Here is a 22,010-nt window from a genome sequence, read left to right on the forward strand (position 1 = left end):
TGCCCTTTAAAATGTGCTTCCACTGCAAAGCAGAGCCCTATTTTGCTGAGTTAAGCATGTGAATGGCTACGTGACATATTGGTAATTTTTAAAAAATTTGTGGTGATGACTGGTGCGCTGACTGATAGCCAGTTCTTTATGATCTGCACCTTTTCCTCCTTCAGATTGTGTTAAAATATGTTTTCATTATGTTGGACTTTTACTTATCTGATTTTAAATTGGTGCTTTGCATAGCTCAAGGCTTGCAGCTAGCGTTTGATGCGTAATAGCTTGTATCTTAAGGTTGTGGTTTGTTCTTCATCTCAGAAAGTGGTTTGTTTCCCTAGTTTTAACTGTGTCACATCCTCTTCAGGGGAGCGTACAACCAGATGGTTTGTCTTCACTGAGCGCTTTCGGAGGGGGAAGAGGCTCTGTCTGTCTGTGAGACAGATCAGCTGCGTGTTAAGATCTCGGGAGCATCAGCGAAAAGAAATTAATGAACCGTACAGCTGAAAACAGGGACGGGATGGACATTCCTAAACCGAGATAGCTGTCTCTTCTTTGCAGCTGTATCCGGGCCCCTCGTGAGGACGGAGCAGGAGGGGAGCTCCAGGTACCTCTCTGCGGTTCCCTGGTGCGCAGGAGCTGCCCCGTAAGCAGCCACGGGGACCCGTGTCCACGTTGGACCGGCTGCGCACGCTAACGCCTGCCTTCTCATCCCCAGGACAGCGAGTGTCGGAAGACCGGGGCACGCTGGCACTGCTGCCGTTCGTCTCGCGTGGCCGGAGGGCTCTTCTCCAGGCTGGCAGCCCCGGGTAACTTTCCTCCAGCCTCAGCGCCCGTTGGGATGAATCCGAGCGTGAGCCGTGCCGTTCCCCAGCTGGAAGGCTGAGGCCAATGGAAGAGTGACGCACGTATCGCGCGGTCTTGTGCCAGCCACTGCTATCAAGGCTGAGTAAAAAATTTAATTTATGTTAATGTAGTCATTGAGGTATTTTAATGCCATCAAAGGAAATAACGCAAGACAATCTACAAATAATCATTTGCTACTTTTTAAATGAATTTGATTCAGCTGTGCTTGGTTTGTCCTTTTTGGGTTTTACTTTGAGTCTTTCTTCTAGCTTACAGGCACAAGTATTCAAGGATTGTGAACCTTAAAAATTGCAGTCTAAATTCCGTGTGTCATACATGAATATTTAGAGAGAGTAATGTACTCTGTTCTTTTTGTAAGGCCTCATTTTTAATCATTAATGCCTGTTCTTTTGAGGAAATGAACCCCATATATATGAGACTTGTACACATTTTAAAAAAAAGATAGTTCTCTGGGATAAGTTCCAACGTGACAATATTCTGTATATGAATATTTATAGATCCATCAAAACTGGTGAATACTGAAGTTGCTGATAAACATTGTGGAGGGGGATTTTACTTTTCTTTTGAAAGACACTGAAAAAATATTTGCAAATTGGGTCAAATTCAGTATACAATTTTAGCCAAAAAGCATCTTTTTATTTTTTGATTTAAAAAAATTAAAAACGCAAACTTTCAAACTTTTTGACTGAAAGCAACTTTTGCATGCATAATTTATCCAAATTGCAAAAAACCTCAAAGCCTTTTGACGGTACTGAATGACATGAAACAAAATATTTCATTTGTGGCAAAGATTTTAAGTGAGCAAAAGTTAAATTTGGTTGTTTTGTAATGTAAGAGTTACATTGCCTAGTAGTAGAATACTGATCAATGTGGTTGCACTGGCATTGTTTGCAGGTTGCAATGAAAGCTTTTCCTCCAGATGCACCAGCGTTTTGTTAGAACTGTGCAGAAAACCATCAGGCTGTTGTCTGAACGTGCAGACGTGTCACACTGTGTTTAAGAAAATACTATTGCTTTTTGCACTCCACTCACAAATGAGGCAGAATTTGTTCTTTCTGAGCCACAAGTGTGGCTGTATTCTGGTTTTTCTTCTGTGCACCGGATGTCCTTGCCTGACACACTTTACATTTGAAATGAATTTTTTAATGCTGCGTAATTGAAGCTTTTGTTACTTTTACAGCAATTGATACCAGATGAGGATTTAGGTTTCTGGGTGCACAGTGAACCCTGGCTGCCTTTCCTCTTCCTCCTCTCAGCGCATATTGAGAAGCATGCTTGTATTTAAATATGGGTATGAGCAGTCCGTGATCTAAATAGCCCAGAAGTAAAGTCCTGTTGCAACACGCACGACGTTTCTGAATCAACCATTGCACAAAGGTATTTGCTTGTCTGGTGAGTATTGCATTTTGACCTGGGAATGAAAACAACATATCAGTATTTCCCATGGGATGGAAACACCATTTTCCAGTCATCTCTAGCTGCAGGTGACTGATTCAGAAAGTAAAAGATTAGAGAGATACAAATGACAGCATAAAGGAGAGAATGCCATAGAAGGTAATTTGAGGGAACACAGAGGCGAGTGATGGAAAATGAGATAGCTTTATGGGCAGGTCGCAGAGAGCCTCAGGATGAAAATGCGGCCACTGATGTCTAACAGTAACGTAGAAAACACAGGATATGGCTATTACTGTAGTGTTGTGGAAACAGGCACACGCTCCGAGACCTCGGCTTTATCCCCCAGCTGCCTGGGGGCACAGCAGTGTATTGGTTGTGAACCTCTCTGCTGTGAGAGAACCAGCGTGAGCCCACCACCATCCACGGTCAACTGCGTCCTTGAGACCTGAGCAGAAGAAGTTGGGAATTTGACTGTGGGAATATGTACGTATATTGTTCAGTACAGCATAGAGCAAGTTTGCCGTGCCAAATTTGCGTTGTTTACATATGATATCTGACTGTAGGCAAGTATCAGTGATGTTCTTAGCCAAATCCATATTCAAGCAACAGCTGAATGGGTGTTCATCAAAATTCTCCACTGAGAACTGTATATATTTTGATTGGAAAGCTTTTGGATAGCATGGACATCCGCTTTTTTGTGCGAACTGGAGTGTTGGGATGACAGCACTGTCTCAATCTTACCAATGAGCTGCTGCCCTTTTGCCAAAAAGCAGCTAGCAATTTGAGATATAGTTTGTTAAAAAGTATATATGGTTGTAGACTAGTGCAAGTTACTAGGTGCCTCTTTAGTTCACTGTGTCTATGAAAGCAGGAAGCAAACTCACATGTTTTCGATCTCTTGATGGTTGTCCATTTTGTTCTGCTACAGAAGAGAATTACCCTTCAAGAAATTAAAAGCATGCAAGGGTTAGAAATAATTTCTTTCTCAAATAGTTGATGAAGTCTAGATCCTGAATTTTCCTATACATGCTGTTACCTTGATTTTTTCAGAAAGAGTTGTAATGCGTGCGTGTTTGCGCTTGCAAAACCTTTTTTTCATCTTCTGCAGGTAAGTCTATGAAGTGGCAGTAAGAGGTCTGTAGGTATCTTTGCGCTAGCTAGCGAGCAGCTAGAGATGCCTGGAAAATGGTATCAGAGATCCTGGATTTTTAAAACTTTTTGGTAAAGAGTAGTCTTTTTCATTTTCAAAACCCTTTTTGTGTTACTTTCTTCAGTACAAGAATGATACTTGACATGGGGTCTTGTTTAGAACTTCTGTTCTCAAAGGAAGCAGAGGGTTTACTATGTGTTTTCATTGAAGGGACTTGCACAACAATTTGTGACTACGTGCCATTTTCTTTGCCTTCACTTTCTGCAGTGCTGATTCCTTCTGCTAAAGATGGCTCAGACATGGGCTGTTCTGGTTCCGCTCCTTTTCTTGCTAATCAACCTGGTTGAAGGTTCAGGTAAGTGAGAAAGATCCCAAACTACATGCAGCACTCTTTGGTACTCTCTGTTGCCAACTCACCAGTAGACCGAAACTTTGCAGTTCACCAGGGGAAATTTTTTTACGGTTTAATGTGAATGAAAAAAGTGATGTCATCTCAGCTGATAAAATAATCCTGTGCCTTGCAGAGCGGCACAGGATGATGTAACTGATAGGAATATAACATAGATCATCTGAAGATCCATCTCCTGTTCAACTGAGACAATATCAGGAGAGCTATGATTTCTGGCAGAAAAATGATCTACGTATACCCCATACTACATATACCTCGAAAACTACTGCACCAAGTGATCTTGGGTTTTAACCTTGTTACAGATGTATGTTCCACTGCTATCCCTGGTTTTACTTGCACTTTAACCAAGGTGCCTAATTCCATGACACAATAGTTTTTTTTGAAAGTAGTTTCCTCTCTCTTAAGGGTGAACCTTGTCGTCCCCTGTCCCCCCCCCAACAGTTTTTCAAAGCCCGTATTAAAGTGATAGAAATCTGTTGCCTAAAAAACAGACGGAGAACCTGTAGCTCACCAGCATGCCTCACATATTTGCACAGTGTCCACAGTGGAAAGGCACCATCTCCACCGCATTTCCAGACTCCAAAGAATGACGTCGGGAAGCTGGACCTGGAAATTGAATACTACTTATATGTGTGTGCACAGAGCAATGTGCAAGGCTACCAGTACAGTAAGGAAGGAGAAATTTTTTAGTGTGATGAGGCCAAGAGTTTCTTATGCTTTGGCTGTAGCATCATTTTTAATGCCTTTTTTTTCTTGTTATGTAGCTTACAACATGGTGAGTGTGGAGGCTGGTCATGAGGCTGTGCTGAGTTGCCCTTACGACTCCAAGGTGTCTTTGCTAATGGTGACATGGAAGATGAAATGCAGCGCTTGCTGCTTGTTGGCCTATAGGAGTGATCGTAATGAGACAAGACAGTTAAACTGCAGTGAGAGAGTGATGTGGAAATATTCCCCTGAGATTGACCCCGCTCTTCGTATTTACCCTGTGAACCTTGGTGATGAGAGAAATTACACATGTGAAATTGCCAGCAGCACAGGGAATTTTCTTTTTTTCTCTTCTTTGACCGTGATAGGTAAGACACACCTTGTGATTTATTTATTCTTTTTGTGTGTGTGTAGATAAAAATGATTTGATTTGGTGGTAAAAGATCAAATTAATTTTTGGATGCATACTGAAATTGAAAATAAAGAGGTAAGCTGATTTAGCTTGGCTATTTGGAGAGTGGAAAAAGGCATGAGGAGTTATACAATAGGACTGGGCTGTTCTATGGAGAAATAATCTAGGGGGTTTGTGTTTGTTTTTTTAACTTCTGTTGACTCATGAACAGGGGAGGTTTTAAGATGCACCAAATCCAACAGTCTGCATAGTTTCTGAGAGAGTTCTTTGGGCGTAACATGGGATTTGAATGTTTTGTGAATATTCACACAACCAGGAGCATACACTCTTGGTTAAGTTAATGCAAACAGAAGATATCGAATAAATATTGCTGCTATAAACTGAGCAAGAAGATGCCAAACCAAAATTCACAATGAGGTCAATCTGTGTTTTGTCTGGGTAAGCGCCAAATGGGAAGAGAGCAAAAGTTTCAGGATACTATCTGGAAATACTGCTCCAGAAACACTGAAAGCTGTTTATAAGGCTACATCACTAAAATTAAACCAAAATGAATCTATTTTCAACCTAAGCAGGAACAAAACAATATTAGGAAACATAGTCAATAAATCAAATCATCTTTTTCAGTCAGTCAGGTAAACTATCTCTAGGTTTCCATAACTTAAAAAAAACAACCATAGGAGAAGATTTTGTGTTCTGGCCATATTAGGGTTTTTTTAATATACTCAGAAGGCTTATGGGAAATTAATTTCAGAATTCTATAAATGCTATTATTAATTTTTGTCTCTTGATTTTTTTGTTTTGTTCTTCCCTGCAGTGTCTTGCCTTTCTGATAATGGCTTAGGTTTTGTCCGAACCTTTGCCTCTTTTGTCAAATGCAGAATATGAGTTCTTGGACTTTAGGTAGAACAGTTTTGTCTGATTCCTCCTTCACTACTGTCAAATTCTTGATTCTACCTACCTAATCTCCTAAATATTTTAGCTCGAGCTTCAGCAAGCTGTTTTCCTCAGTATGTGCACTGCTGTACTTATAAATCTTCATTTAATCCACCCCTTTCTGTCATCCCATCTTCTCCTGTTACTACTGTAGTCGTCTTTTGGAAAACACGAGGAAGCAGTACTTTTAAATGCAGCTAGTTAGTTTTGGAGATACTGACCTTGGACTTTTTGATGCATTTTTTTTTCCCTAAAGATCATTGATGCTAATATTCCAAATTATTTTAAGATCTCTTTAACTGGTCATGCAAACTAAAATATACCACCTATTTTTCTGTTTCTCAGTTGGTGATTTTATACTGAACTAGAAATTATGGTCATGGTAATTTTTTTTTTTCCTTTCTTCTTCCGTAGTGCCTCCTACCATGACTCTGACCCGTGACAAGAGCAGGGTGGCTGTCTGTCAAGCATCTGCTGGAAAGCCAGCTGCTGAAATCTCCTGGATCCCTGCAAGTAATCACAGCACTGAGGAAGAAGTCCATCACCCCAACGGAACGGTGACCAGAGTGAGCTACATAGGCTGGGTCAACAGCACGCATCCCACTGTCACCTGCCTGGTTACCCACCCGGCTACAAACCAGACTCTGTCTCTAGACCTGTCATGTAAATAACGCTGTTCTGTAATAGCTCTTCATCATGCTCTCGTGCTTCTGTGTGCTGTTCTACGCAGCTGTTCCCGCTGAAAGCCAGGGCTCTGCAGATTGTTTAGAGGGGTGAGAGGCCAAAGTTGTAGTGCATGTTGATAGAGAAATTAATGATTTTGAGTTAGTTGAAACTGAATGTTTTGTGGCATTGTACTGGGAAGCTTCCAGTGTGTGCTTCTTTCTATCCCTCTTCTGTTTTACAGGCGTTCCTGATTCTGCTTGTGGTGGGTTGACCTTGGCTGGACACCAGGTGCCCACCAAGCTGCTCTGTTAGGGAGAAAACTGATAAAAAGCTTATGGGTCAGGATAAGGACAGGGAGATCACTCAGCAAGTACTGTCACAGGCAAAACAGACTTGACTTGGGGAAGCTAATTTGATTTGATTGGCAAGAAATCAGAGTAGGATAGTGAGAAATAAGAACGAATCTAAAAGCACCTTCCTCTACCCCTCCCTTCTTCCTGGGCTCAGCTTCACTCCTGACTTCTCTACCTCCTCCTCCTGAGTGGCACGGGGGGATGGAGGTTGTGGTCATTTCATAACACTTTGTCTCTGCTGCTCCTTCCTCCTCACACTCTTCCCCTGCTCCAGCATGGAGTCCCTCCCACGGGAGACAGTCCTCCACCAACTTCTCCAATGTGAGTCCTTCCCACAGGCTGCAGTCCTCCACGAACTGCTCCGGCGTGGGTCCCTTCCATGGGTGCAGTCCTTCAGGAACAGACTGCTCCAGCGTGGGTCCCCCACAGGGTCACAAGTCCTGCTGGTAAACCTTCCCTGGCATGGAATTCTCTCTTCACAGGGCCACAGGTCCTGCCAGGAGCCTGCTCCAGTGTGGGCTTCCCACAGGGTCACAGCCTCCATTGGGTGCCTCCACCTGCTCTGGCATGGAGTTCTCCATGGGCTGCAGGTGGAATCTCTGCTCCCCATCAACCTCCATGGGCTGCAGGGGTACAGCCTGCCTCACCATTGTCTTTTCCATGGGCTGCAGGGGGATCTCTGCTCCAGTGCCTGGAGCACCTCCTCCCCCTCCTTCTCCACTGATCTGGGTGTCTGCAGAGTTGTTACTCTCACATGCTGTTACTCCTCTCTCCAGCTGCAATTGCTCTTGGTGGGGCTTTTTCCTCCATCTTAAATATGTTACCGCAGAGGCACTACCACTGTCACTGGTGGGCTCGGCCTTGGCCAGTGGTGGGTCCATCTTGGAGCCGGCTGGTATTGGCTCTGTTGCACATGGGGGAAGCTTCTAGCAGCTTCTCACAGAAGCCACTCCTGTAGCCCCCGTGCTACCAAAACCTTGCCACACAAGCCCAATATACTGCTTCAGCGATGCGTTGGGTTTGCGTGGCAAGGTTTTGGTAGCGGGGGGGCTACAGGGGTGGCTTCTGTGAGAAGCTGCTAGAAGCTTCCCCTGTGTCTGACAGAGCCAATGCCAGCCGGCTCCAAGACGGACCCACCGCTGGCCAAGGCCAAACCAATCAGTGCCTCTGTGATAACATATTTAAGAAGGAAAACAAAACAGTTGGGGGGGGGGCTTTTGCAGCCGGAGAGAGGAGTGAGAAGATGTAAGAAACTCTCCAGACACCAAGGTCAGTGCAGATGGAGGGGGAGGAGGAGCTCCAGGCGCCGGAGCAGAGATCCCCCTGCAGCCCGTGGTGAAGACCATGGTGAGGCAGGCTGTGCCCCTGCAGCCCATGGAGGAAGGATGAGGGGGTGTAGAGATTCCACCTGCAGCCCATGGAGGACCCCACGCCGGAGCAGGTGGAGGCACCTGAAGGAGGCTGTGGCCCATGGGAAGCCCACGCTGGAGCAAGCTCCTGGCAGGACCTGTGGCCCCACGGAGAGAGGAGCCCATGCCAGGACAGGTTTGCTGGCAGGACTTGTGACCTTGTGGGGGACCCCACGCTGGAGCAGTTTGCTCCTGAAGGTCTGCACCCCGTGGGAGAGGCCCACGCTGGAGCAGTTCGTGACGGTCTGCACCCCATGGGAGAGACTCACGTTGGAGCAGTTTGTGAAGGTCTGCACCCTGTGAGAGGGACTCCATGCTGGAGCAGGGGAACGATGAGAGGAGTCCTCCCCCTGAGGATGAAGAAGCGGCAGAAACACTGTGTGATGAACTGACCGCAACCCCCATTCCCTGTCCCCCTGTGCCGCTGAGGGGGGAGGAGGTTGAAGCTGGGAGTGAAGTTGAGCCCGGGAAGATGGGAGGGGTGGGGGGAAGTGTTTTAAGAGTTGATTTTATTTTCTCATTCCTCTACTCTGTTTTGCCTAGTAATAAATTAGATTAATTTCCTCTCTACGTTCAGTCTGTTTTGCTCGTGACGATAATTAGTGAGTGATCTCTCCCTGTCCTTATCTTGACCCAAGCTTTTCGTTATACTTCTCCTCCCCATCCTGCTGGGGGAGGGGTGGGCAATCGGCCGCGTGGTGCTCTGCTGCCGACTGGGCCTAAACCACGACAAGTGACCTTTCTAATCATTGATGATGGAAAAGTTGCTTTCAGCAGCCACTGTGATGCAGCTCACTAATTTTTGATGTGAAGCTTTGAACCCCTGGAGTTGAATGTTGTCCAGCTTCCCACAATGTTGATGATCTGGAGACAAATTCCTTGGAGAATGTCTGTCTGTAACTTTCAAGTGATCTTTCCCAGGGTCAAAGGTAGTAAATGGTAAAATTCAGCTTCTGAGCTGGCTGTGCTGCACCTGTTAGAAGCTTATGCCACTAGGATTTGAAAGAACAGCTAGATAAGCGCTCATATCATCAAAATATCTCAGTAGAGGCATGAAGGACAGAAGTTAGCATAGGCCAGTCATTAATAACAGCATTTTGCAGGGACAGCAGGTCCGTTCTGTTGTTGCAGTGCTATTATCATTTGAAGAAAGAGAGATCGTGCAGGCAGATGAGTTGAAAGTGAAATTGTGTTTGTACACACAAATGACTGGGTGTGTGAGGTTGGTTGCTGGTTGGCATCCAGACATCTCATTCGTGTGTCTCGGCTCTTTTGAGCTGTGGGGGGTAGAGGATTAGCTTTGTCCTCTGGTTAGGATAGGTAGTAACATCATGTAGTCAGTGGATACTAACATCTAGCTCTGAAACTAGCTTTCTTTTCTCATCTCTTAGACACTTCGTCAAGGCTTCCCTATCTCCTGATAGGAGGATCTGCAAGCGTTGCTGCTGTCAGTGGTGTGACTGTATGCTTGATTTTCAGGCACAGAGGTAAGTCATTTGATAAGCCTGAAATGTATTACAATTCCATTGCTGACTACATGCAGGTACAAGGACATGCACTTTATTGCTGAGAGTGGGGTGGGAGGCAAGGATTGAGGAAAATGTCCATATACAATGCATTGTCCTTTTGGAAAAGTCCTAATAAAATAAGAGGTGGAACTTTAAAACAAGTCCAGAGTTTTGTAAGAGCCATAGTTGTTATGATATTAACGCATTATGTATATGGCAGAGAGTCATCCAGGATGAAAAGGATTCTTTCTGAGAGTAGGGTAGATTCAGAGTATTCAGAATTGATTGTTCTGCATTTACCGACATAAAATTCTGTACACGAGAATGACAGTTCACAAACTAGTCTAATGACTAGAGACAAACCACCCCCCCCGCCCCGTTTCCATCAGCAATCATAATTTTCTCCTTGAGCAAGTGTAAGAATAGTCCAAATGTACATGCTTCCTTCTGGTACACTTGCAGTTTCTCAGGCTGTGTAGATTAAATTGGCAGTGGGTCAGGTTCACACTGAATAATTTGATTCTGAGAACTCAGATGATGGGTTGCTACTCTTGGAGTTGAGTAAGACAACTGTGATGGCGTATGAATGGAGTAGAAGCCCAAGTGGAGGCTTAATGTGGGAGGAGGAGAGACTAGCAGGCTGAAGGCAAGAGATTTTTCAGGAGAACAGAAGATGAAGCACTGGGAGAAGGCAATGCAGAGGCAGGTGAACTGTAAATGGAGGGAACTTGCAGAGAACCAGAGTGCCTGGTTTACTCCCCTCCATTGCCTTAGTCCTGCTCTAGACTTACTGCTTGTTCGGGTTTCTTCTTCATGCTCAGTGCCTTTCAGATTACTCCCCACTCTGCATTGGGCACATTACATTGCAGATGTATTTCATCAACCAGGTCTGAACAAATGGGGTGAAAGCGGGTTGGCAAGAGGGGACAATGAGGGGAGGTGTGCACTAGAAGAGCAGAGAAGGTAAGGTGAGGGAAACAGAAAGACAAGAAGCAAACAGGAGGGCAGTTGTCATCAGCGGTGGCAGCACTGACCGGTGCTTGCAGCACTTTGGCGGGACCCTGTCCCTGCCACGGAGTGATGTGCTGCTTTGGGGCAGGCAAGGAGGGGAGAAAATGTGCTCAGCTGAGTTCCTTGGCCCAGCACGTCCCCGCAGAACCAAGGAAAAATGCACCAAAATGAGTCAGTTCAGTCACATCTCCAACGGGTGACCAAAAGTTTCAGTGAAGGGAAAAATAAAACCATAGTACGTTCAAGAGCAGGATATAAAAAATAAGAACTTAACCTATGATTGTAACTGTATTTTGAAGAAAGTCTTTCAACGGCTGAGGGCAGCCAGAGGAGATCTCTAGACATAACAGCTGTGCACCTTGCCTCATCAAACCATTTTAATTTCCTGACATCCTGCTTTCAGCTTTCCGGTTACGTAAATTGGCACATAAGTCGGCAGCACCATTTACAGTAAGTGGGCTTTTTCTGTGTGTGTGCTTTGCGGTTTTTTTGTGTATTCTTCACTAAAACATGAAATTTCTTCGCAGTGTGTCTGCTCTGACAGAACCCCCGTTTATCTCTGTGTGTGCTTGGAGGTGGCAATGAGGAACATTGTATCTGGGAGGGTGCCTATTGTTTGGTTGGCCCTGTCTTCATGTACATTCAGAGTATCTGAGTAATTGTTTAAGCACTAGATCGAGAGTGATGTAGTGCATTTCCTGCCTAAGAATACTATAAATTGCATTTACAATGCTAGTGGTTAAGCTGAATTTTAAATCTCCCAAAAGTTACTTTTTTCACATTTCTGCTTCACAGAGTAATCTTAACTCTGATCTTTTGCTTAGGAACGTGTATTGCCCTTGATGGCAGAAGCCTGCCTGATTAAAGATCAGATGAAAACAGACAGGCATTTTACAATGAGGGAAAAGGCAGCACTTCATTATGCTGTATTAGAGACAAACGCAGCTATGAAATTTTTATTTTTCAAGTCACAGTTCAAACACACTCAGAAGCTAGGAAACAGCAGTGATAAATTTGCCACCGCAACTTTTACTTCCTCTCCAATTCCAGTGTGTCGTGATACATATTTAACAGCGTGATAATATGCTGCTCTTTCCTCAGGGCTTCTGCCTTATTTAATGCATGCTGAAAGAACAATTATTTCATCTTTTACTTTCTGCTCACGGTTAAATTAATGGCCGTGTGTCTTGTTTGTTGCAAACTAGTCAAACAGTGCTCTGAAGTTAGAATGATTAATTTCCTGATAGACTCTTCTATGGCATTGAGGACAATTTGACTGACGGGAGTGGGAGTTGCAGAGATCAAAGTCAAAAGCTTACAGTAATTTTAGGTGCATAAATTGGATTGCTGGTGGCCTGCCTGTTTTTTTCAGAGAAGTTAGCATTGTTCATTATCATCTACTTTGCTGAAAAATACCAACATTTCAAAATTTGTTTTCAGTCACAATAAGAAGAAAAGATTCAAAAGGCTGTCCTGTTTAGGCTTTGTGAAGGTGGTTGTTGCAACCCTCTGTCAGTTCAGGTTTCACCCTCTGTGCCCTACCCCTTTGCTCACAGAGCTTAGAGACATAACTTCACAGTTCTTTTGCAAAAGTAGTATCGCCTACTAGGTTTCTTCTGGCCTTGTTTTTTATTTGGACTTGATAGGTATGATGGTTCCACAAAATTTTATAATGCAATATAATGGTACATGTTGGTTTTTTTTTTTTTTTTTTTATATTGCAGACTAAGAAATTCAGGTCCACACCATCACGTGAAAAAACAGAAATGGAAGCCAAGCCTCCTGTCTTACCAGAGAGTATCTATCAGAATTACAATTCAAGAATGATATATATGAACTACTAACAGTGTAGGCACAAGCAGTGTAGTACCAGCTCAGCTACTAGTGATACTCACTTACTTGAACTTGTACTTCAGCTAACAAATCTCAGACCTTACCGCGTAGCAGGCCAGAACACTCACACCTGCCCTACAAAAGCCTTTGTCTTTCCTGACCTGAAGACAGTGGGGGAAAGCAATCTCTTTTAGTAAATGATTTCTCTCTTTCTCTAAATATCAGTACAGCTCTTTGAAACATTTGAAACTTCTAAAGACCGAGTCGGGGAAATACCTACCTGAATTTTGTTTGAAAATGGACTCTGAGGTATGTTCTATCTTTCCTCAAATCGATAATTGACATATTTCTGTGCCAGAGTAACAGACTGCTGGTGAAAATGTAGCACTTTTTTCCATTTTTTGCAAATTGTCTTTGCAATTTCGTGTTGGAAACCAGGAAATTACACAGAGGACCCCAAAACGTAGATCGAAGAAACGCATCCAACAGAAATGCAGAAATAAGAGAGAGGGTTTTTTTCTGTGTAGATAGTTACATGTGGCAGATGACGATCAGGTATTTGTCATTTTTGTTTATTTTTAATTTTTTAATGTATTTCTTTTTCAATTAAACTTTCTGTTTGCATTGATAATGGAAGAAAAAAAGGCAATTTGAAATTATGTTTGATATGGAAATAAGAAATAGCAATGGGTAATTTTCTAAGACTAATTTCAAAGTAAATGTGCAAATATGCAAATATTTACCTAAATGATTTCTGGGGCTATTTGGGTAAATGTTTATTGACCAGTTTCTCAGAGGGTGAGATCACAGAACGGTTTTACTGAGAACAGAAGTGTTAAGTTGTGAAAAATACAGGTCGTGTGCTTGTTAAAATAAAACAAGCCCTCCACCCAAACCATTTATTTCTTCCTTCTCAACCCTGTGTCCCCAAGCTGAAAAAAACCCCACCCCAGACTGGTTGTTAATTTCAATTTTCATTCATCAGGTTTGTCAGACCTTCCAAACACTAATGCAGCAGTAAGCATACTCAATTGCGTGTTTCCGAACTGCCTCTGCTTGCTCGTCGCTGGAGGAAACCATCTCTGCTCCTTCAGTGTTCTTAGGCATGAGGATCTCCCAGTGCCTTTTATTTGCACTTTCCTTTATCACTTCTAAATAGACGTGGGTGGTGGTGGGCATCTACTGACACCTCTCCAGCCTTTCTTTTTAGTCAGAAGGGCACGAAGAGCGACTCCCTGCCTTAACGAAAAGTGCCTACAGTCCATTTGTGCCTGCCGGGTAACCGAGCGGAGCCTCTCCTGTGGTGTTAAGTGTCAGTGATGGGTCGCTCTCTCAGAGCTGTGTACAGCTTCTTCGTGTCATCTGTGCAGAAGGAGACGCGCCATTTCACGTATGCAGCCTCTGGGAGAAATAAGTGACAGATAGCTCGGAATTAGTGAAAGCAGGTTTTCAGCGATGCTAGCTAGGAAAAGCGTTTTGTAGCTCTAGGGAAATCCACAGCCGTGCCTTATTCTCGGGAAGTGGTTCCCCAGTTCTGCTGGCCCACAGCTGGCAGTGCACAGTGGGCACGATCCAGCATCCTTTTTTGTTCTCCATGTCAGCCAGGACCTTTCACAGTCACGGTGCTGTCAAGGAGTTGGTTGTGACTAGAAGTCTCTGAAATAGGGGAGAAATAGTTTCTTAGGGAACTGCCCAGCTGTGTCTAGGTCTAAACCTGGGTTCTTAGGCTGGTGTTGCTCAGTGTGACTGTTGAGCATGGATTGTTTCTGTGGACAACTACAGCAATTTGGGTCTGCCTTATTCAGACTCTGGACCATTGCAGCCAGACCGAAGGATGACATGGCTGTCAAAATTAAGGGAGTTAGGCTGTGGAGCAGTCTGCTTTTGGCAGTTATGGTGCACGTGTGTTGTGATTTTTTTAGGGTGCAAAGCAAGAACTTTTCTTAATTCCTTTTCACCAAGTGAAATGTTGAAGACTAAGGTCTATTACAGAGAGACAGGGAGATGATAGTGCAGGGGGTAAAACCCTCTGGAGAAAAATCACTGTGATAACTAGCCCTGGCTGAAAATCATGGCTCCTATGCTCATGATTTTATTTTCCCCTTTAATTTGTATTTGGTGGAACTGGTCCAGTCACCTGCAGTTCACCCGCATTTCCTTGAAATGAATTTGATGTGCTGAAACAAGGTGCTCTGGCAATGAGATAGGTCCCTTTGTGCTGCAGGTACTTGGTGAAATGGGCTCTCCTGGCAGTTCCACAGCTCTTAACAGCTACGTGGACTATGGTTTGCTCGATTTCTTATTTCTGGGATGGCCCAAGAGCCAGACCGGCTGCAACCTCTCAGCAAATTAGCTTACAGCATTGTAGTCTAGTCAGACTTTGATCATCACCTGTTTACTGCCAACAAAAAGCTTGAGTTATCAACCCACGGCTCAGGCAAACCCATGTGTTGCAGGCACTAACGGGCCTCAGCTGCCTAATTGTTGTATGTTCCTTCTGCAATAAAATTGGCCCTCATGCTTTTCAAGCTCATTGTGTATGATTAATAAAACTTATTAGGCCAAAGAGAATAATGTAGCTAGTGGGGGTGATTGTAAGAAAGGCTGGGTCATGAATAATGCTTGTAGGCAGAACACGATCATTGAACAAGCTCAGTTAATTTTCGGCTCATCTTTTGCATGTGTTACAATACTGGCACAAGCGGTAGGTAGCTTCAGACACGGAGTTTGCTTCTTTTTCAGCTGTTTGCAATTCACTGGAGCTTTTGACCACAGGAGTATGTATTACATCCAAGCTGTCAGCAGGTGATAACTATTCTAGGGGGCCTGTCAGCTCTGCGTTGTCTTGGAAAGGAGGAGGATGGGATTGGCCAAGCGGCGGGCCCGCGTGCGTACTGCGAAAGGAAGCCCTTGGTGCTTGGGATAAGAGAGAGAGATCTGCGAGTTGAGTGATTTTGTATGGAAACGGGGAGAGGAAAATGGGAGAGACTGGAGAGGGGGACTGACAGAGGGGAACGATAAGATTAAGAGAGTGAGCGTGATGTTGGGTCGTTGCAGCTTAATACTTAACAGTGTGATTAATTGCTTTTTCCATTCATGCTGCCTGTCGCTGCGCACCTTAACCACTGATCCTGACCGGAGAAGGACACACTTTTGTCATGTGGGAAGCTCTCTGCACTCTTCTCTCAGGGTGGAAAACTAGGCACGGGCTTGGATGGTTTCCTCTCTGCCCGTCATCGCCCAAGGGCGCTGTGTGTGTCATGCTTCTCTCACGAGCTGCACATCGAAGGGCTAAAATCCATGAGAGACAGAGCTCGGGGGGGCGAGGGAAAGAAGGGGAAGACCGGGCACTGCTTCAGTGGCTCACCAGGGGTTTAACTCCTCCTCCGTCAGACGGGCTTGAGCTGCGCTCTCCCGGGCCGACTGCTGAGGCAGTGCCCGTTTCCCACCTGGATTTAATTTTGCAGTTGTTCTGTTGAGTGTTTTGGGAATGAGGGGAAAATCACTTAAATATTTTCTGTCATGCTGATTTTGTAAGGGGACAGGCATCTTGGTGTAATCCAAAGAATAACCCATATTGCGTATTTTGTCTCTTGTAGGAATTTGGAAAATAACCAACTTGAGGATGTTTCTATGAGTACATTTACTATGCTTTTTTCCTTAATTGCAACAACACTTTTGGTGATTTTTATACTGATTTTATTTGCACTGAAAGCAAATTTAAGCAAGGCAAATATTTTAGGCTGAAAACTTCCACGTATTCTTCCGTGGCCTTGTCGATATGGCTAGGAAAATGCTGTTTATTGAATAATCATTGTGAGAGAGCTACTAAAAGGCGATCGGCATTGGAGTGAGCTATCTGTACATTCTGACCAATAAATAAATAAAGGTTGTGGAAGTGTAAGCTCCTGCTCCAGGGCTGTTGCACTGCCTTGCCACTGCTGTTTCAGACTGTTTAGTTGAATGCACAGTTGATTGAATGTCACTTGTGCTTTTTAGCACTAGATGTGATTATAGATGAAAATGCTCCCATTTATTGTGTGGACTTTCACTCATAATGTTTATAGGGCACTCTTGGCAATAGTCATGCTGTCTGCTTTCTGATTAATCTATGAGCAATTTATCTTCTGGTAATAGCAGCTGTTGCGGTATTGCCAAACAGTTCTTTATTCTCTTTCTGTTCACTGAATATGGAAAAAAAAAAAAAAAGTTGACAAAAAGTTATGTTTAGAATCCCATAAATTGGAAGGTAACTTCACACTATGAACAAGATTTGTTAAAAATCCCAGTTTTCAAGACCAGGATTGAAATGAAGAAGATAAATAATTTTCCTGCAGACTTTGGAAATGGGGCAAATTTCCTAAGGGTACTTGCCAGTTCAGTGAAAACCTTGGTTTCCTAAGTTGGTATTTCTTTCAGCTGTACTTTTTGGTCTAGCCTTCTTGGCATCATTTTTCATAGCCTTTCTTCTCTGATGAGAAAATAATACTTTCCTTGGTTGTCCTGTAATAACTATAATACCTGTGGAATATTGTCCTGCTGGTTTTGATGTCTTTGTGACTTGGTCCTTCTGTTTTTGTGAAGTCTTTTTTGTTAATGTTAACTTGTCCTCAGCTACTTGACTTGGTGCCCACAATCTGTATGCAACTTTCATGTGCTGGAGGCAGCGAAGAGCTCATGATTTAACCAGGTAGGACTTCTACTACATTTCCTATCGCTTCTCTGTCCTGGAATAGTTTGTGTTTGTGCTCTTAATGGTGCTTCTTTAAGCAATTACTCACTTTTCTTTTCTCTTTATTTCCTTAAAGTTGTCTCCTTAATGCTTTCATGCACTAGTTTTCTCAGTTTATTGATTTTTATCTTCTCTAAGTACTTTGTTATCCACTTCTCTTTCTGACATCAAATGCAACTGTATTCTCCATTCGGTTGCTTTAGTAGGTGACAGATCCTCTCAATGAATTTTTTTCTTTATAAGATTTTTTTTTTTGTTGGGAGGAACAATAGGCTTCAAATTGTAACTTGTTTCAGAATTTTCCAGTGCTTTTCACTGAACTTCTCTCTGCATATATGCAGCATTTTATTTGTGCTTGGGTGACATCTGTCTTGCATTATTATGCAAAAACATCATAGCTAGTTGATTTTTTTTCTCCATAGTTTACATGCCGCCTTGTACCACTCACAGCAACAAGCATCCAGCTCAGCTTCACTGTAGCTTTCATGGGAGCCTGACTGGTAATTTGCCTCACAGTCGCACAGGTTGTACCCAAACCTCTGCATCTTGCTCCTTGTCTTACCCCAGGAAGCTTCTGCAAGAACTTTTCAAGTCTGTTAACTGCTGTGTTCCTCCAGGAAAAAATATCCCATCCCTCTGTCTTCTCTTTGCAAAAGAAAGGTACCCAGAGGTACCAGAGGGTACCCAGACCCTCTCTCAAAGTAAAAGCATCTTGCTTGCAGATAAACCTAAGATTTAGGGACTGCCTAGATGGGGTGTGTAGTGCTACAGGACAGTCACAGGACTAGCTCAAGTTGGAGTGTATCTCCATGGCTCTTCAAGAGTGGGCTGATCATCCTCCTCCTGAGTTAGCTAGAATTACCAGCCTACATTGAATTTGGGGATTTGCACTGAATCCCAGGCTGGCAGAGTCATGCTAGTGTAGTATCCCTCTTCTCTGAATGTAAGCCAGATTTGTCTGTATGACTGCTGTGCTCCAGTACAAATTGCACGTATTTGTTCTCGGACGGATTTTGGCTTAGCTTCATGGGGGATTTTGATTTTCTCCTCTTGTTCCTTGTTTGCATCAGTTTAGATTGATTTATATCAGGACCTTATATTTTGTAAATTCTTTCTTATGTTTAAATGGTACAAAACCTTCCGCCAAGTAGATCCTATCTGCATCTTAGCACAAGGAAAACACAAATGTAGAATCTCAAGCAATTAATCTTTTCTTTTCCAGGTGATAATTCTGTCAATTTCTAAATGATGCTTCAAGAAATACCTGATACTGGAGCAATTCTGGCAACTCAGTTACTATAAAAAGTCCAGCAACATGTTGTGCAGAAATAGGTTTATTGTGCAAGACAGAGAGGGACAGCTGATTTCCTATGACAGAGGACATCAGTGTATGTTCAGGATGGGCAGGGGAGGATAGTTTTGTTCTGTAATGTTTTGTGTCAACTGATGAGACAGACAGTAGATTTTCATTGCTGTTGGACCACCTGTAGCATCCTACAGGATGTCATGGAGTATCTCTATGGAGATGTTCAAAGCCAGTCTGGACACAACCCCCAGCAACCTGCTCTAGCTGACCCTGCCTGAGCAGGGGCTTGGACTAGATGCTCTCAGGAGGTACCTTCCAGCCACGGGTATTCTGTGACTCTGTGACTAGTGCTAGGGTTCCTAGATCCCAAACTAACAAAGAGTTCATTCCAGCACAGGATTGCCAGCTCTTCATGTCTGTGCTTTGGATATGAGAGAAGAATGTTGTGGGAGATTGTTATGCCTTGCGAGCCAGATTCAGCAACTCAGGAGACATTGTCTGAAGGCCCAGCTCCTCTGGGAAGTCAGTGGCCCTTTGCTTGAACGCTGACTTCTGAAGTAAGGACTTTGCTGTTTGTGAAGTGCTTTGTCTTTGCCTGATCAGTGTTGCACACAGGGGATGCTCCTCTGATGGGATGCACTGCAGGACAGGACTAGCAATCGCTGTCTGCAAGTTGAGAGTTGTGCGGTACCCTTCCAGTCACAGTCAGGTTTTTTTCTTGTAACTGAGCATGTTAGGCCTCCACACAGATGCTCCTTGTCCTTGCTTTAGCTGACTGTGTCTCAGTAACGCCTCAGCTGAGCAGGACTTCCACACAGTTTTTGAAAAGAGGTCAGAATAGGAGGATACTTGGACTTCAAAAATATTTACAACTTTTAAAAAGAAACAAATATTAAAAGAATGAGAAGGTGTATTGCATTTGCATGGCAAAGTTTTGGTAGCTGGGGGACTGCAGGGGTGGCTTCTGTAAGAAGATGCCAGGGCCTCCATGCTGGACCAAGATGGACCCACCGCTGGCCAAAGCTGACCCCATCAGCAACGCTGGTGGTGCCTCTGTGATAACATATTTAATAAAGGGTAAAAAAATGCTGTGCAGCAGCTCTGAGGAAGAGAAGTGAGAAAAATGTGAGACAAACAACCCTGTAGACACTGAGATCAGTGGAGAAGGAGGGGGAGGAGGTGCTCCAGGTGACAGAGCAGAGATCCCCCTGCAGCCTGTGAAGAAGACCATGGTGAAGTTGGTTGTCCCCCTGCAGCCCATGGAGGACTATGCTAGAGCAGATATCCACCCTGCAGCCCATGGAGGACCCCATGCTGGAGCAGGCTCCTGGTGGGAGCTGTGGCTATAGAGAGGAGACCGCAAAGGAGCGGGTTTTCTGGCACAGCCTGTGACCCCGTGGGGGACCCATGCTGGAGCACTCTGTTCCTGATGGACTGTACCCCGTGGAAAGGACCCACACTGGAGTAGTTCTTGAAGGACTGCATCTCATGGGAGGGACCTACACTAGAGCAAGGAGCAGCAGAGACAGTGTGTTATAAACTGATCCCCATTCCCCATCCTCCTGCAGGGCTGGGGGTGGGGAGGAGGAGGTAAATCTGGGAAGAAGAGGGATGAGGGGAAGGTGGTATTAATTTTGTTTTTATTTCTCACTGTCCTATTTTGTTTTTAATTAGCAGTAAATTAACTTAATTTCCCCAAATCAAGTCTGCTGTGCCCACGACACTAACTGGTGGGTTACCTCCCTGTCCTTATCTCAACGCACAAGCTTTTTCATCATATTTTCTCCCCTTGTCCTGCTGAGGAGAGGGAGTGAGAGAGCGTCTGGGTGGGCACCTAGCAGCAGCCAAGGTCAACCCACCATGCAAGGCTTATTCACTAACAGAGCTATAACAGGAAATAGGATGCTGTAAACAGACTCTGCATTATTAAGGCATTTTATGCTGATGATACATCTCTGGATCTTCTGACTTTAATCTTATGACTCTGTTCTGAGCTCTGAAAATTTCATTTCCACTCATTCTGGTCTCTCAACTGACAATAAGTACTGCTGAGCAAACAAAGGTGAGTGCTTTTTGGATTGATTTTGTCTGACTGCTGCTGCAGTCCAACAGAATTTATATACCACAGGGTAGTGTTTGTATCTAGCTGTGCTTGTATTTGGAATTTCCATTCATGTGTATGAAAGAGAAACCATGGACAAACCCCCTGAAATCTTTTCTGTGTTAGATTTATGATCTCTGAAGTATACAAACCCCCTCTTCTGTGCAAAAACAAGTGGCCACATGCAGACCAATGTGCTTAGTACATAAATGTTTTGCTTGTACTCATTTCATCTCTTGTGTGAGAGAGGAGTGTTGTGTGGAAAAAAAAAAGAGTGAGCGAGCCGACTACTGAAAAGCTCTGGCCTGGCTGTTTGCCTTTATCTTCAACTTGCTTGAAATAGTCATAGTCACATCAGGAGGGTTAGAATCGAACAGCACCAGTTAGTGTATCATTAGGGTTGCCTCCTTAATCAGGCAAGTTAGTGCCTGCAGAGCTATGATACCTGCACGAGTGCTGCCTGCCTCCAGGTCTGAATCTCCACCAGCTGCATCTGCTCTCATGGTCTTTATCATTGTTCTTGTGTGATCAACATGGTGCTATATATAGCAAAAATAAAAATGCACACACATAGGCAAATATCTTTATGCATATGTACATTTCTCTGCCTGTGTGAAGCTTTGACTATACACATAAAAAGTTATGTTTTTTCCTTGAGAAATTAATTTCTTAATAATTTCCTATCAACAGAACATCTCATTATATATAAATGTTGTGAAAGACCTTATTAGACAGATAGACACACGAGAGATAAAATTAAAAGTTGCTGTGGAAACCATTACCTGAAATAAGTCTTTCTTTTGTGCGCTCAAAATCCCAGTCTTTGTCTTCTATTAGAATACTGTTTGCATATAATTTCTTTCTTCAGGAAAAAGAATCTGAATTGCTGATACACAAATGGAAATCCCATCTTACTGTGACTCTAAAGAGGATCTCAGACTAATGGAATTTCTTTTTCCTTTCCTGTCAGTATTTTAAGCGCATCTCTTGTCTTGGTATCTGTCTGGTGTAAGGCAGAAAAAAAAAATTAATCCCTGGTGGTCATTACTGCTCATCTATGACCAGCTGCCACAGTTTGGAACTATCAGTGGAACTATTGATATTATTGACTTTGCTGGAGTTAATTTTCATGTAGGAAACAGCTTGGGGTAGGGTATAGGGGAGGGAAGAAGAAAGGCTGAAGAAGATGCTAAGGCATGGAGGAAATGCTTTGCTAAATACAAAATATTCTTTAG

At 43.7% G+C, this 22,010-nt stretch overlaps 1 protein-coding gene across 4 annotated transcripts; it reads left to right on the forward strand.

The window, feature by feature from the left end:
• Positions 1-364: 364 nt before the first annotated feature.
• Positions 365-21,535, forward strand: LOC129201423 (cell surface glycoprotein CD200 receptor 1-B-like). 4 transcript variants are annotated; one of them, XM_054812691.1, is made up of 9 exons: positions 365-592; positions 704-929; positions 2,033-2,229; positions 3,665-3,752; positions 4,571-4,879; positions 6,271-6,519; positions 9,676-9,771; positions 11,207-11,253; positions 12,528-13,531. In XM_054812691.1, the coding sequence occupies exons 4-9, from the start codon at positions 3,686-3,688 to the stop codon at positions 12,645-12,647; spliced, it is 888 nt and encodes a 295-aa protein (XP_054668666.1). In that variant the 5' UTR covers positions 365-592; positions 704-929; positions 2,033-2,229; positions 3,665-3,685; the 3' UTR covers positions 12,648-13,531. The 4 variants fall into 4 exon arrangements, with proteins under 4 accessions (XP_054668666.1, XP_054668664.1, XP_054668663.1 ...); XM_054812689.1 differs by lacking the exons at positions 365-592; positions 704-929 and adding an exon at positions 13,622-21,535 and having other exon boundaries at positions 2,037-2,244; positions 11,103-11,253; positions 12,528-12,600; positions 12,862-12,945; XM_054812688.1 differs by lacking the exons at positions 365-592; positions 704-929 and adding an exon at positions 13,622-21,535 and having other exon boundaries at positions 2,037-2,229; positions 11,103-11,253; positions 12,528-12,600; positions 12,862-12,945.
• The last annotated feature ends 475 nt before the right edge of the window (positions 21,536-22,010 follow it).

The sequence above is a fragment of the Grus americana genome, chromosome 1 (assembly GCF_028858705.1).
Source record: "Grus americana isolate bGruAme1 chromosome 1, bGruAme1.mat, whole genome shotgun sequence".
Lineage (NCBI taxonomy): Eukaryota > Metazoa > Chordata > Aves > Gruiformes > Gruidae > Grus > Grus americana.